The sequence below is a fragment of the Aulonocara sp. 'chitande type north' Nkhata Bay genome, linkage group LG11 (genome assembly GCF_057382095.1).
Source record: "Aulonocara sp. 'chitande type north' Nkhata Bay isolate Kocher_YH1m ecotype deep benthic linkage group LG11, A_spYH_male_GT1.1, whole genome shotgun sequence".
In the NCBI taxonomy this organism is placed as follows: Eukaryota; Metazoa; Chordata; class Actinopteri; order Cichliformes; family Cichlidae; genus Aulonocara; species Aulonocara sp. 'chitande type north' Nkhata Bay.
This window is the reverse complement of record NC_141354.1, coordinates 39,607,198-39,623,398: the sequence shown is the minus strand read 5'-3', so window position 1 is coordinate 39,623,398 and position 16,201 is coordinate 39,607,198. Positions and strand designations below refer to the sequence as shown.

Here is a 16,201-nt window from a genome sequence, read left to right as displayed (position 1 = left end):
GTCATCCATCTTTTATGTACAGTGTGTGGATTTGTGCAGCTGAAGCTCTGATGTCAGGCGTCTTCCTCACAGCACGTGTTTACTTCCTGTTTCATGTGAGAGGAAGCTCACGCTGGCTCCGAGTTTGACTGGACATAAATATTTTATCTGATTTCTTATAAAAACATGTAAAAGATTAATTATGGATCTGTGATGCGCCTTGTGTTGCTGTGTCCTGTCCTCATTCGTTAAAACAAAGACTCATAATAAATCTGTGTGTGGTTTCCAGAATGTGAAGATCCTGACGTACCGAGAGCCTCAGAACCCCGAGTACCAGGAGTTTGTCCAGAACCTGAAGGCAGATGCCAAGGACATGTTCAACTACACCATAGAGGACTCACTGGTCAGTGTGTGTGTGTGTTCAAACTGGACACTTTACTAGGTACACTTTGCCAGCAGGGGGGTGGAGCTTGTTTCTCTACACAGCTGCTGCAGATGTGTCGGCTGCTCTGAGGGTCTCTGACGTGTGAGGACAGCAGGTTTTATTTCACACATCCATAATTTTCTGATTAAAACGAGATGATGACAAAGTAAAAGGTGAACAGAGATGAGATCAATCACCTCGACACTTTTATCGATGAATAACCACGAGATGAAAATATTCTGGAGACCAGATCCAATCAGAAGCACTGAAGCTGTCCAGCTCTGTGAGTCTGTGTGGTTGCAGTTTCCTGCTCTTGCTGGCACAGTGTGCTCTTCTGCAGAGCAATGAGTGGTGATTGGAGTTCAGGTCCCTGCAGATGCACAGCGACCACGCCACGTTCACAGCCTCTTCAGGGCCGTTTTTCTGCCCACGAGTGAACAACGCGCTCGTCCTGAGGCCGAATCGTGAAGCTGGCTGCTTCTGAAACATCTATTGCTTCATCGTTTCCTGAAGCGCTCACTCCCAGCGGGAGCGCTGGCTGATTAGATATTCTGACAGGTTAATAGGAACATGTCAGGCGCCGCTGCTGCTGCACAAAGAGCAGCGATGTGATAGATACTGGAGGAAGTGATGTCATTAAACATCACGGTGCCACTCTGAGCTCTGAAGATCAAATTATTATGCAAATCTGTGATTAGAGGCGAGGCAGCGAGGAGGAGCTGATCCTGTCACGCCGAGCAACGCTGACTTTGCTCGTCAGACGACGGCGTGTGTCTCGCTTCCTGCTGACAAAAACAAAGAGGTGAAAGAGAACTGCCGGGAGGGTGGAGACAGACCCACAGTTTAAAGTTTCGCAGGGAAACATCACGAATGAAATCCTGTACCGCCTGGAGCGTTTGTTCCCGGGTCAGCGTGCAGCTGCAGAGGGATCGGGCCGGGCCGAGCGGCTGAGGAGGAGCTCCACCCGTCCAGTTTCTGGGTCTCCAGCCCCACCTGTGCTGCGTTGATGCTTGGCCATCTCTGATGGCCTCAGCAAAAACGGACGCCACAAGACTGTAGCGGTAGTAACCAAGGAAACGGCAAAGAAGTCACAGGTGTGGGTAGAAGACACCACCTGTGTGCACACAAGGTGTTGTGGTAGAGGCCTGAGTGGTGTGTGTGTGTGTGTGTGTGTGTGTGTGTGTGTGTGTGTGTGTGTGTGAACGACTGACCCTCTGTGTGTTTCTTGCAGATGAACATCATTGCTGGAGGCTTTTATGACGGCCTGATGCTCTACGCTCACGCTTTGAACGAGTCCATGTTGGCGTCCAACGAGCGTCCGAACGGGAAGGACGTGACCCCGAGGATGTGGAACCGAACCTTCCCCGGTCAGTGCTCGCCGTTCGTCTCCTTTAAAGCTGACGCTTACCATTTCCACCTTTGTGACGGAGGCTGTTTGGTGCGACTGTGCAGCAGAGCTGTTCTGCAGGTGTGTGTGTGTGGGGGGGGGGGGGGGGGGTCGTGGTGCTCTGTGAGTGACGGGTGGGGTTGGGTGAGTAAAGCTCGGTTGGGGGGATTGAAATGATGATGGTTTGGTGTAGGACTGGGCGATATGACCTCAAAATTCACATCTTGATATTCTTTAGCTGGATGGTGATATAAGATATAGATCTGCATATTTTTAAAGCCATAAAGTAAGAACAAACAGAGTTCTCAGTCACAGCTGTGTCCCAGATCTCACACAGGCACTTTTATTAACAAACAGCGCAGATGTACAAGAACAAATTACTCAGAAATAAGTTATGAGCATTCATTAAATAATAATGCTCCATAAATAAAAGAAAACAATGTTGTTTTTGTGCTCACAACTGAGCAGTCAAAATGTGAACTAACAGACGCTGAGCATAATCACAAAGATTTCACAGCTGCTCTGTTCTGAAGTTCTGCTGCGTGACCGACAGCCTGGAGTTTGAAATCCGCTTCGTGTCTCTGAACAGGAGCCGTCTGTGGTCCTTATACGCACACAGTACGGTAACATTACGATGAAACACAGTACGTATCACTCCGCGAGGCTCCTCGGCTAGTGATGGTAAATTTGATTCTTTTTACTGAATCGAGTTTTAATGAGTCACTCACCAAAGTGAATCGGGTTTTTTTCAGTCATTTGATTCACTGAGTCAGTCGACCAGAGTGTGCAAAAAATTTACATTTTCACTCAAACTTAATTTGTTTCTCTTTTCATGTAAATCCTACTGCTAAGATGAATGATTCTAAAAGAAAACAACTATTTTATAGAGCAAAAAGGAGCAAAAACATTTCTAAAATTAAGCAATTTCCTATCAAAATTGCTTAATAAACATTTATTTTGTTTATTTGTATTTTATTAGTATTTTCCTTAAATGTGTCAAATATATATTTTCTCATCTAAATGTCCACTGAGCTGTGAGCCAGGGGGCGGTAATGCGCCTTAACATTGGTTGCCAACCAAGAAGAAGAAGAAGCTGTGAGCCAGGAGGGAGGGGGTGAGCGAGTGAGTGATTCGTTCGCTCGCTCTATGATTCAGCACAGGAGGGAGGGGGTGAGTAGCTCAAATGTGCTGTTAGCATGTTAGCAGAGCGATGCTACTGTGAACCGAGGAGCTATTTTCTTGATGTGAGCTTCTACTCAGGGTTTTTTCTTCCAGTTCAGAGCAGAAATTCTTTTGTTAAGATACTGGATGTTGTGTTTTTCTCCACAATTTTAATTATAAGCTAGATACATTGCTGCTAACAGCAACAGGGATGAGTCAGTGAGTCAGTTGGGCTTGTGAATCATGATTCATGAGTCAGTAAAGTGATTCTCGAGTATTGAACGATTCGTTCATGATTCGCGCATCACTAGTTCAGTGAAGGAGAGGCGGAGCAACGCAGCGTAGAGACAAAAGTGGACGAAAGAGGCAAACTTGCGGCTCCAGAAGTATAATTATAACGCAACATAAACTTTATCGATATAAATGTTATTGTCACATCTCGTATCTCGTATAAAAATATATCAATATATTTAAAAATTCGATATATCGCCCAGTCCCAGTTTGGCGGGTAAAGAGGGATGGGTGAAGCAGCACGTGCTGTTTCTGCGGCAGGTAACCGACACGCAGCGCCGCAGTGTTGTTGTGTTGACGTGTTACTGTGTTGCATTGCATTTTTTAGTGTTTTAAGACTCGGTCGCTCGGCAGCCCACTGTGTGTCAGACACGCTGTGAGGAAGCAGCAGGAACAGGACGCTGTGGTCGTGGACGCCGCCGACGTCTCCGTCAGACAGGACGCTGTGGTCGTGCAAACCGCCGCCGTCTTCCTGAGACACTTTCTGAGATTTTCTGTGGTTTCAAATAAAACCTTGAAACTGCCGCTGGTCATCCCAACGTCGCACACTGGAAGGTGGTCGAGCTCAGCCGGCGTAGGTGCACGCCATCCTGCAGGAACACGGCAACGAGCGAGCTGACTCCACAGAGCTCATCGGCTCAGCTTCTGTGGGACGTTCTGGAAAAACCATCACAGCGTCCCAGTGACCGTCAGAGGTCTGAGGGGTCTCTGCGGGTCAGGTGGAAGGCGTGAAAGGCTTCAGGGCTGTGATGTCAGAGACGCTGGTCGTGACTGAAGCTGAGAGCTTCGTATACGACCGCGAGTCATGTGATGACGGAGACGTGAACGGCTTGCAGTCTCCCGTCCACATCAAAATGTTTCGATGAACGTCAGCGTCCCTACTGAGATGGAGGACGAGAGAGTGACCTTTGACCTTTGTGACATGTCTAAAGTGCCAAACAGCAGCCGGGTGGTTGCAGTTAGAAACACTCGTCCGACAGGTGAGACCCAAGCAGACGTGGGCTGGTGCCGCTCCGCCAGGTGTTGCGGTGCAGGTAAAGGTGTGCAGACAGCAGTCTTTCCTCAGGATCAGCAGCCAGTGCTGCTCCGGGGGAGACGCTGATATTCAAGAGGCTTTGTGAGCGCTCCTTTCTCTGATTTTTATCCTGTTACTGAAACGCTCTGACCTCCTCGCCTCGCTGTCAGCCAGCCCTGGACATCTCCTAAAAATATCTTGGAAATCGAATCATGTGAAACCAGAGTCCTGCTTTCAGCCTGTCCTCCACCCGCCTGCCTCTCCTCTGCTCCGTCCTGTCCACATCCATCACGGCGAGGCCTCGTTAGCGTCACCGTGTCTGCACTCACGCAGACGAGACCGCTTCAGCCAACGAGCCTCCGTTTATGCACTCGTGCCTTAATGGTGTTCTCGTAAAAGCATCAAAGGTGATTTACGGTGTTGAGCACAAAGTGTTGGTCATGTGACAGATCTGCAGAAACATTTGAAACTGTTCACACCCTCAATTTATTACAACAGCCAATCAGAGAGAGTCTACTGAAGAGAGGGCGAGCTGGGGAAATGGTCCTGCCCAGACTGCCAGCTGTTCCTAAAAAGGGCTGTCACCCACCCGACTGAAAGGATGGAGATTTGATTTGTGGATGCTGCGATCGTGTCCTGACTGGAAAAGGCAGATTGTGGATCGTTGAACGCTCTCTGGCAGACGTTATCACGTTTCCCTGCGAATAAACAGTGAAGCAGACTTCCTGTGGTGTGAAATGTGACTCCTGCTAGGAGGAGGCTGGTCTCCTCCTTCCCCGAGCTGACCCTCCCCCTCTGTTTCCAGGACAGCTGTCACTGAACCCGGTCTGCACGCACTCTTTATTTGAAATGTTTATGAGCGCAGACACCTGCAGGGCCACCACGCCGGACCCTCGCCTACTGCGGGCAGCTGGTGGTGAGCTTTCATGTCTCCTGTGTGATGAACCTGTTTGCCTGCTTGAGGAGTGCAGTGTCCTAATGAGATTTGTCAGTCTTCCTAATCTCTGATTTATAAGCCGTGAGATGAGGTGATGTGGTTACCAAGCAACAGCTTTCAGCTTCCAGGTCCAAAAACAGATGTGAACCTGCAGTATGTCAGAGACAGACCCCACATCCAGCTGTCAGGTTGCCAGAGGAACACGAACACGTAAACACACGACTGCACAAAGGCCGAACTCGGCGCCAAAACATGACGCACTCACAGGGGGGCGGGGCCACGACACATCCATCCAGCCTTCCAAACATAGGGTAGACCCTGCAATAATACATACAGAGAAAAACCCAGCAATCATATGACCCCTATGAACAAGCACTTTGGCGACAGTGGGAAGGAAAAACTCCCTTTTAACAGGAAGAAACCTCCAGCAGAACCAGGCTCAGGGAGGGGCGGGGCCATCTGCTGTGATTGGTTGGGGTGAGAGAAGGAAGACAGGATAAAGACATGCTGTGGAAGAGAGACAGAGGTTAATAACAGATATGATTCAATGCTGTTAATACATAGTGAGTGAGAAAGGTGACTGGAAAGGAAAAACTCAATGCATCATGGGAATCCCCCAGCAGCCTACGTCTATTGCAGCATAACTAAGGGAGGATTCAGGGTCACCTGGTCCAGCCCTAACTATATGCTTTAGCAAAAAGGAAAGTTTGAAGCCTAATCTTGAAAGTAGAGATAGTGTCTGTCTCCTGAATCCAAACTGGAAGCTGGTTCCACAGAAGAGGGGCCTGAAAACTGAAGGCTCTGCCTCCCATTCTACTTTTAAATACTCTAGGAACAACAAGTAGGCCTGCAGAGCGAGAGCGAAGTGCTCTGATAGGGTGATACATTTATGTTATCTGGCTTCATGGATAGATAACTCTTGGTGTCATCTGCGTAGCATATCCATCCATATATCCAGTATGGATGGATATGCTACAATAATTTGCCATTAAATGAACTGGTTTCTCGCTGTCCTTCTTCTACCACCAGTCCATCTACAGTCAGCCAACACTGTCTGCTCCACCGACTCTGATTTCCATTAAAAGTTTATGGTGCAGAGTTTGAATTTATATGATGAGTGTTGTGAAATGTTAGCTTAAAGAACAATATATCAAATACGTTTCAATGTCTTCTTGAAAAATGGCCGTCAGCCCACTTTCACACCATTTTTTCTACACCTTGAAATCTGACGGAGTGCTTGAACAAAAAATCTCAAAAGCTAAAAAAGCTCAAATTCAGGGACTTTTGACAACAACTCCAGCTGCTCTCCAGAGTCCGTATTCAAACACACACGAGTGACAGATGGTGGTTTTTTACATTCTGAGTCACATAAATTAAGAAAACTACATTTTTATTCAAATTTCATGGTAGAAGAGCAAAATCTGACAAACTGTGCCACAAAATCAAACAATCAGCAGATGATCCGATTTGAATTTTAATGTTCGATTGTTTAATTTCTTTCACAGTGTGAAGTTTTTATTAGTGAACTGAACTTTTTCAGATTTGAACTCGACAAAAGTCTTTGAGATGTTAATCTTCAAACATCGTCTCAACTTTCACAGTGAAAACGTGTCCGTGTCTGCAGATTCACAGCGCCCTGCACTCTAGGCGCTGTCTCGCTCCATGACGCAGGTTTCTCTGCAGCTTCAGAGTCTTTGATTCGTTTGCAGCGATAGTTGTTTCTTCCAGCTTCCTGTCTGCGTGACTCTGCCTTCTCTCTCTTCCACACAGCAGATTATCTACCCCTGTGCACATTCATGCTTAACGGGAGGTTACAGACCACAGCGCTCCGCAGGATGATCCGTGATCAGGCAGAATGAGCGTTACAAGAGACGGAAAAGCTGTGAATGAGACAGAAAGAAGGGGAGGGTGGCTAATAAGATCTCATCAGAGATAATCTCCATGACAAACAGGACACGAGAGGAAGGAGGCAGGCCGGCTGTGAAGACCGTGAATCGGAGTGAGAAGATCAGATTACAGCTTCCTCTCTGCTGTTTCCGCTCCATTAACTAATGGACGAACACGTCGCAGCACGTTTGAATGATCGGGAATATTACAGCAGGTCTGCAGCAGATTTAATGCAGCAGCTCGCTGAGACGGCTCTCAGGAGGAAACAGCTGGGGTCAAATTTCAGGACAGTTTATTCAGGAAAAGTTTCTAAACCTGATCTGGAAAGTTCTGGATGATCCCCGAGATGGAAAGTTTGTGAGGCTGAGGACGTACCGCCTCGTCCTCTGTCATTCCTGCAGATGAGCACAACGCTCAGTCTGTTTGCACAACCCACTGTCATTGTTGCACTGTTGTGTGTCTGGATGCTTCTGCTCTGTCTGGGGTTTTTTGCACACTTGCACTTTGTGTTGATTGTCATATTTAGCACCGTGGTCTCAGAGGAACTGCGTACGGTCCCACTGCACATGGTTGAAATGACAGTAAAGCCTCTTGACTTGATGAGGCAGCGCACTGAGGCTCTGATAATCAGCAGAGACCCTGAGGCCACAGGCCAACCCGCTGCTGCTGCTGGAGAAATGTCTAATTAACCCACCCGAGCGATCTTCCACTTTATTTGCAGCTGCTGAGTTTGTGCACTCAGTTAACGCCATCACTCAGCTGCACTACACCTTAGAAAGTGTCGGTGCTTCGCTGCACAGTAAGAACAGAGACTGAATGAAGTTCCTGCTTTACAGAGCCAGAGCTAACCCACGCTGAGCAGCATCAGCTGAACGGGTGAAAAGGTTAGAACAACCCAGCGGTTGTAGCTCTTGGGTTGGGTTGGAGTACTGAACTGCCACGTTACCCTGGGATCCAGTCCAGGTACCCAGTTCAGCTTCACAGGTGAGATTAACCTGTCTGACACCCAGTGGACCAGGATTCACAGATGTTTCCAAAAGGCTGAGGAAAATCGTCCATCCAGCTGCTAACGTGCTTCCTTTTCTTATTTTAAAAACCAGCCCCAAAAACATGTCGGTCAATGACAGCTCCCTTCTGAATGTGAGACGCGTAGCTGTCGGCATGCTGCAGAGGATGTTGTTCGGATGCCCAATGATCTGGTTTCTCTCAGTCAGCCACACTGAGACCAGCGCGTGAACAAGGGCTGGTTTAGGCCACCAGTGTTGTAGGACTCCATGTTTCAGTTTAGTGAACACCAGAGATGGGCAGTAACGCGTTACTGTAATCTGATTACTTTTTTCAAGTAACAAGTAAAGGGATTACTATTGCAAAAACGGTAATTAGATTACCGTTACTTTCCCGTAGGAACGCTGCGTTACTGCGTTACTAAAACCGTGATTTTTTGCGAGAATGTCTCATGACAGTGACGTAAGCGAGTGCGACGTTCGTGACAACAGCTGTGTGCAGATCAACAATGGATCACATATCGAGTGCAGAGAGAGTATGAGCGTGCAGCGTTTAAAGCGTGGAAGTACTGACCTTACTTTGAGTTTGATTCCATAAAAAGTGACAAAAACATTAGTGTCCGCTGTGCGTGGGAAGAAAACTTCTTTTTACAGCGAAAAACCCCTAAACTTCCAACAAGCACCGAGTAGCTACGACGTAATGGGAAACTCACAGAGAAACTCGCGGATTCTTCCACTGACCGCGGCACACCTGCACCAGGGTAAACCTCCGCCTACCCCACTCCTGCTTTACAGGTGAAAATAGAGCAACAGGACCGCTGAGTCTTTGACTTTATTTATTTTCTGCTGTGTTTTACTTGCATCTATTTGAAAGACTGAGTGTAAACACACAAAATATTTTATTTTATGTGCTGGAATGTGCAGATTAAAACTAACAAAACAAGTTTTAATCAAGTTTTAACCTGTTCGCGCAGTAACGCGCGAACAGGTGTGAAATGTGTGTGTTTAGTTAGTTTGTTTTAATCAATTTTAAATCATACTTTTTATTTGTTTTTGTTTCTAATGTCTCTGTAAAGCACTTTGAATCACCTTGTTGTTGAATTGTGCTATACAAATAAATTTGCCTTGCCTAAAAAGAGACTTTTCCATTTGATTACATTTTGTATGATGGATTATGCAGAAAAAGTAGAATTGGGCTGAAAGATCTATCACTTTATCACCTATTCAGGTTGTAAATCGGGTTTTTAAAAAGTAACTAAGTAACTAAGTAATTAATTACTTTTGAAAACAAGTATTCAGTAAAGTAACAGGATTACTTTTTTGGGGGAGTAATCGGTAATTAGTTACTGATTAGTTTTTTCCAAGTACCTTGACCAACACTGGTGAACACAGCTGGCTGATGTGAAGGTGGGTCACTGTAAGGTGGGACCTTCCAGTTTGCTGGCCGGATGAATTTATTGGAAAAGGAGCTGAATGAGAGAGAAGAGTTCCTGAGGTGGGATGTAGACAGGCTCACCGGGAAACAGTAATGTTGGTGCACTGGCTGTTGGTGTCAGACTGGATAAACCTCCATTGACGGGAACAGTAACAGCTGTGAAAGTGCAGCTTTGATCTGCTTTGATGTCATGGAGACAGTGTTTCCTCAGGATGCAAAGAACGAGGCCGGAGCGCACGCTCAGCTGTCCGCACGATCCCAAAAAGCTGCAAAGAAGTCAGTTTGGGTGCTGGAGATCACATGTTCCAGCAGAAACTATTCACAGCCTCACACGTGAAACCAGCGTTCACCCTGATGCCCTGTGTTGTGTGTCGATTAGCTCGGCCGCTTCCAGGAACTCCAGCCAGCAAATCCTGGATTGGAACGAACTCGAGATGCCGAGACTCCAGGCTGGATAAGCACTCCAGTGCTGAGCCTTGGGACAGCTGGTCCAGGTTTATTAAGTTAGGCTGCACGATTTTGTCTCACACTCACGCCATTCAGTCACATCAGAATCATAGAAAACGTCAACACTGATCAGAGAGGTCCATGTCCAACGTTACAGCCACGTTTCCCGCTGTTGTCAGCGCTGAAGACGGCGTCTTAGGAAGCACAGACACGTGAAGTGATGTACCCGGGGTTTGGGAACGTCAGCCACATACAGCGATGAAATACTGGAATGTATTTCAACTGTGAGCTGTGAAGCAGGGACGGGTTCAGACTCTGATCGTTTATCAGCACGTATCCATGTATAAGACAAAGCTGACGCTGTGAGGCTCCATCAGAGGTGTGAGCATCACCGCAGACGTCTTTGTGTCAAAGTAACTGAGGATAAAACATGAAGCAGGTTTTCCTGTTCTGGCTTTTTATAGCAGAGAAGCTTCAAACTCTTCTGCAGTCGATCAAAGACTGAAGCAACCTGATGCTGCTGAAGTGAAGCAGAGTCACAGAGGTTCGATCACAGCTGAGCAATCACTGAAGTCTAAATGTCTTCAGTCTGAACAGAGGTGAGGCTTTGCTGTCAGAGGCCGACAGCAGCGAGCGCAGCAGCGGAGCGTGAGCAGCAGGAGATGGAGATTTGATGGTAAAAGTCTGAGTGCACTGAGGGAGAGAGAGCTGTGCAGGAAGTAAAATAGCCAAAGTCAGAGAGAATTCATGACGACGTTTCTCAAACGTGAAGTTTGAGCTTCTTTCTGGTTCTGTCAGTTTTGGTCAGAGAGACGAAACCTGCAGAATCTGAGTGTTTCAGCCCCGACGTCTGTGGACGATCCACGCTCTGTGTCTCTGCTCTCATCTCCTGGTTGAGCTGATTCTGGAGTTTCTGATTAATTACATTTATATTTAAATCCAGGATTTAATGAATCGAGATCACTTTATTCAGACTAAAACTGATTTGAATCAGGAAATAGATTTTTAAAAGCCAGCCCTGGTGTGGACGTGGATGCGATGAAGGATAACATGACACCGCAGTCGGCTCTGTGAACATTTTAAGACTTGTTAGTTACACTAAAACACAGATTTCTCTGAAGAGGTCAGGAACAAATGTCCACACAAAGCAAACCTGCGTGGAAGATGCCTCCACCCACCCATTCATCCTCACGAGTGTCAGCATGATGCTCTGCCTCTGCCTATTTCCTTTCACACCTTCAAACCAAAGCCCTGAATGAACGAACATTTTCCTTCATTGCTGTTTGTCATTACAAAGCTGCTCTTATCCTGCTTGCTTCTTTTCTCCAGTGCCAGTTTTCACTGGTGAACACTGTATTAGTATTGCGTATGAAACGCTGAGTGCCCCTTCACCTGCACAGTCACTGACTGTCTCAGGCAGTGGTTCAGTTCTGTCAAATGAACTGGAAGTTGGTAAAGAGACAAAACGTTGTTGTGCGCCTGAGAGCTCGGGAACAGGAAGAACACGCTGAAGGACTTTAGGATGCTGTCTGTGGGTTTAAGGAGCCGGTTTTGCTCATCATTTCCTTTCAACGATCGCCTTTTTCATTGAACACAGATCCTGTGTTTCAGTGTTAAAAGCTTCATTGCTCCAGTTCAGGGCGAGCACTTCAGACGTGTCTACTCACGTTGCTTTCAGCTGGAGCCACAAATGTCTAAAGAGGCTAAAAACGAAGGCAGCTGCTGAAAGTTCAAACGTTTCTTTAAACTTTAGACGAGTTTAAAGTTCTTCTTTAAGCTTGTCTACCAGGATGTGGATGACTGTGCCAGAGGTTTCCCATCAGACCAACCTACCAACAAGAACACGACTCGCCTTAGTGCGGTGCGTCCTGAGAGCGCCACCTTTAGCTTTCACCACTCTCTTTCTGTTGTAGCGTTGTCATAGAAACGCAGAGCCATGTTTGAGTGCCGCCTGCTCAGACTGACCATACAGCTGCAGCTTTGGTTCAGAGGTGGACTTTGGTGTGAGACTGGAGCTGGTTGGACTGGATGTTGATTGGTTAGATCATTGTTTATAGTTGGACGTGGTTAATAGATATTGTTGGACATTGTTTATGAGGTATTGGCTTGTAGTTAATAATAATAATAATAATGGATACTTTATTGATCCCCATGGGGAAATTACTTGTTTTTCTCTGCATTTGACCCATTCACTCAGTGAAGCAGTGGGCAGCCACTAAGCAGGCGCCCGGGGAGCAGTGTGTAGGGACGGTACCTTGCTCAGGGGTACCTCAGGGTAGCCGTTAAGTGGATTCGAACCCCCGACCTTCCGATCATGGGGCGACCACTTTACCTACTGAGCTATCCCTGCCCCTGTTGGACTCTGTGCTGTTACGATTGTCTCAGACAGTTTTCTGGCTGGTTTTTGACTGGCTGGTCACTGTTGTTGGTTTTGGCTGATGTTGGACTGGTTTAGTACTTCATACAGGGTTGGATTGTTTTGGAGCGATTCTGGGATTTTACTGGGATTACACACTGACTGTAATCCCAGTAAAAGCCGGTCAAGCAGTTTTCTTATAGTTCACAGGTGAAAGCAGAAGTCCTGGATTCAGATGAGACATTTATTATCCCGTGATCTCGTAAAGACTAACCTTCACTCGTCTGCGTTGGCCCTTCACACACACATGCACACGCAGACACACTAAGCAAGCACACAGCGATTCCTGGAAAGTAAGGCATGACCTCCCAGGAACACGTAAACTTCCTGGGGTCAGTGTTAACAGCTGCAGGTGTGACTCATGTTGTGAGGACATAGATGTGTTTACATGGTCACATTCTGCGGTCCTGAGTTCCTCGTGGGGACAAACTCGTAAATCATTACATGTTAAAGTCACGGGGAGGTTAGGGTTGGTCGAGCTGAAGTTAATGTTAGATCGGATTTCCAGGAAGAAGACATGACTGTGCGTGTGTGTGGTCCACATATATTTATGATTTTTTAATAAGCTGACATTAAAACAGCAGGAAAGCTCGCTGTCCAATCAGCACGTCTCTCTAAATGTCATCCTTGGACCGCCGCTCGCCCTCCGTGGACCCGCGCCTCATTGTTACGTGACAGCCAATCGCAGCAAAGATTATGCTTCATGAACATCACTTACTCCATGTTTTTATTGTCTCGTTGTATCTACGCTGCAGCATTACTTTTATTTTCTCAGCATTACTTTATTATTGCTTATTATTTATCGATTGCTTGTATTGATCTGAGTGTGCTCTGTTAAACAATCTCAGGGGCTGCACGGCCCAGTTTAAGATAAAGAAGGATTATTTTGAACCGTAATCATGCAAAGCTGCTCACGATGGGTGTCCTTAGCTGAATGTGCTGTTCATGTTTTTGAGTTTTATTGGTTCTGTTTGTTTGAAATGTTTCTTTGTTCTTTCCTCCTGAAAGCATCAGAAATCAAAACTTTGTCTTTTGAAGTCAGCAGATAAGAACACAAGAGACCGAAACCCTGAAAGGACCCATAAAACCTCTGTGGACAATAAAAGGATCCAATAATGATTTAAAGCAGCACTTTTATAAACCAGCACCATAAAACACGTCTCACTGTGATGAATCCTTATCTTATCTTTAGATCAGAGTCTGGCTCATCGTTTCTAAGTAACACATGAAAACATCATTCTTCCAGAGCCTGAAGGTCGGAGGAAGATCGTGGTTCCAGGAAATGGCATGAGAGCTCGCGACCTCCACGCCATCATCAGCCCACAGCCTGACCTCTGCACTCCACCACCACGCATTTGTTCGCTCTGAGCTCCAAACGCTAAGTGCTGAAGGGAGGGCGGGGTTACACCCAGGGTTTACGGGCATGTGATCGATTAGCGCCATCGTTTCCCTGCGTGGCTTTTGCACATACAGGAGCTAAGGTGTGGGTGTGACAGCTGTTGTGGCTTTAACCCTGTGAGTTCAAAGGTCGGGGTCATGACCCCCGAACCCGCTCCATGGCTTCTCAGTCTGGTGTAAATTTAAAAACAAATTGTAGTTGGTGTTTCTCAGCTTCTGTGATAGTGTTCACGTCTGAGTGTGGGTCCCCTCCGCCCCGGCGTCCCGGAGTACCAGCCGAGACGTCATGGAGATGATGGAGAGCCTCACAGTCGTGCTGAGTGTCATTTACCTCTGTTTTAATCCCTTTGATCTGTTGCTTCCTCCATGCTCGACCTCTACAACCAATCAGCTCCCTCCTAAACTCTAATGGCTTTGTTTCTATGGCGATGGTTCATCTGGGTGGTTAGCGCCACTCAGCCCCTCTTCAGCGTGCACACTCGCTCTCCTCCTGCTGATTGTCTGTAATTAACGTCTCCTGTCTGTGTGACTGTTTTCATGCACGACCTCCTCTCTCCTCAGTCTTTGCTTCCTGTTGTGTTTCCTGCTGTCACGTGTTGGATTTTGGGGGACGGATCGTTCGTATGAACTCATGCACCTCTGCGCTCTGTTCTCCAGCTGAACATCGATAACCTCACCAGTGTTAATAAGACCATTTTATCAGGTAACCTGTACCTGCCTGTTGGGCTGTCCTGCTGCCAGCTGTGCCGGTTCTGGAAGCTGAAACCTGAGAAGTTTGAAACGTCTGTAAAGTCCAATTATTAACACCAATAAAAATAATAATGATAATAACATATATGTTACTCAGTGCTGTCGTCTGCACACGGAGGCCTGCTGCTCGAGCTTTCTGTTTGTCGGTCATCTCTGCAGCTGTCGGGCATTTCATTTGGATCTTGGACTTTTATGTTTTTCCCTCCTGCAGCTGGGACCCGTTCAGATTGTTAGAGTGTGGTTTCAGTGAGGTTCTGGTCTGTTCCTCTGTCAGTTTAGACTCCTAGCATAAAAAAACAGAACCTTCACTAACGGACGAGCTTCCTCTTCCTGTCCATCAAGTGTTAACTTAATTACTTCCACGCCTGGTTTTGCTTTTTTCTTCATCACTAACAGCCCAGGAAAAGCAGCTGAAGAGAGAAGCCTATCAGGGGGTCGGACATATTTGTAGTTTTTAGTCTGTAGTTTGTAGTTAGGGTCAGATTTATGCTTAAAAGATGAAAGTTTTCATGAAGGATGAACTGAGTGTTTATTGATGACGGCTGCTCAGAGGCTGGTTAAAAAACAATGATGATGGCGATGGTGTTGGTGGTGATGAAGGTGATGGTTTTGGTGGTGTTGATGGTGGTGAAATAGAATTCCCTTAGGCGGTGCAGCAGGTGGATGGTGGTGTGAGATGCACTCAGGTTAATGATGTGAATTATGTGAAACTCTTGAAGTCGTTCTTCCATTGTTTGATCGCGAACAGCTTTAACCTTCAGACGAGGAGACGCTTCACCTGTGTACCTGTGTGCTTCTCCTCAGGTGTGACAGGGCTGCTCCACCTGGATGACAGTGGGGACCGAGAGACCGACTTTGCTCTGTGGGACATTGTAGACACCAACAGCACCACCTTCCAGGTGAACACACTAAACACAGACACAACAGAAACGTGCTGGTTGTGTCCTCGCAGGCTCCGACTCAGCGCTCAGCGTTTTTGTGACCTTGAAAACATAAACTAGAGTAACGAATGTTAGAACGTCTGCGCGAATCCAGGGACGTTAACCACACCTCCTCCTCCTCGCAGATCGCTATGGTGTACAGCACCACTGAGGAGCATCTGACCGTCATACCTGGAACACACCTGTACTGGCTGGGCGGAGCCCCTCCCCCTGATTTTCCTGTCTGTGGCTTCAAGAACGACAACCAAGTCTGTCTCGCAAGTCAGTATGCCAAAGATCAGTCTGAGGTCAAAGTTCATATGCACTGGTTCTTATGAGCACTCAAAGCACCTCATTCACACACACACACGTAAGTGCTTCCTATCTAGCATTCACACTCCGATGGATACATCAAGAATGGGATCGAACCAACAACCTTCACGATTAGTAGGTGACCTGTGCTACCAACTGAGCTACAGCCCAGATCAGGAAGAACTCGTTTTAAAAATGTGTGGTCCTGATGGACCTGTTGGTCCTCATGGTCCTCGTGGTCCTGATGGTCCTTGTGGTCCTCATGGTCCTAATGGTTCTGGTTCTGAATCGTGAGATCACATAGTGTGTCTGTGGGTTAATAACAGTCTCCTCCTCTCTCTCTGTCAGAGACCATCACCATCTACCAGATGGTCTCCATCGTGGTCATCTTTTTCTTCATCTTGATCCTGACCATCGCCATCTTCATCTACAGGTGAG

General features: G+C 46.9%; 1 protein-coding gene across 4 annotated transcripts in view; it reads left to right on the top strand.

The window, feature by feature from the left end:
* The window catches only part of LOC147319864 (atrial natriuretic peptide receptor 1-like), a 61,555-nt gene that overhangs the window by 25,219 nt on the left and 20,135 nt on the right, over positions 1-16,201 (top strand). For 3 of the 4 annotated variants that reach the window (XM_086312692.1, XM_086312693.1, XM_086312690.1), the window contains 5 exons: positions 269-382; positions 1,635-1,770; positions 15,336-15,430; positions 15,598-15,733; positions 16,112-16,196. In XM_086312692.1, coding sequence (XP_086168818.1) covers positions 269-382; positions 1,635-1,770; positions 15,336-15,430; positions 15,598-15,733; positions 16,112-16,196 — 566 coding nt within the window. The remainder of the gene's footprint in view (positions 1-268; positions 383-1,634; positions 1,771-15,335; positions 15,431-15,597; positions 15,734-16,111; positions 16,197-16,201) is intronic. The other variant, XM_086312694.1, reaches the window with a different exon arrangement.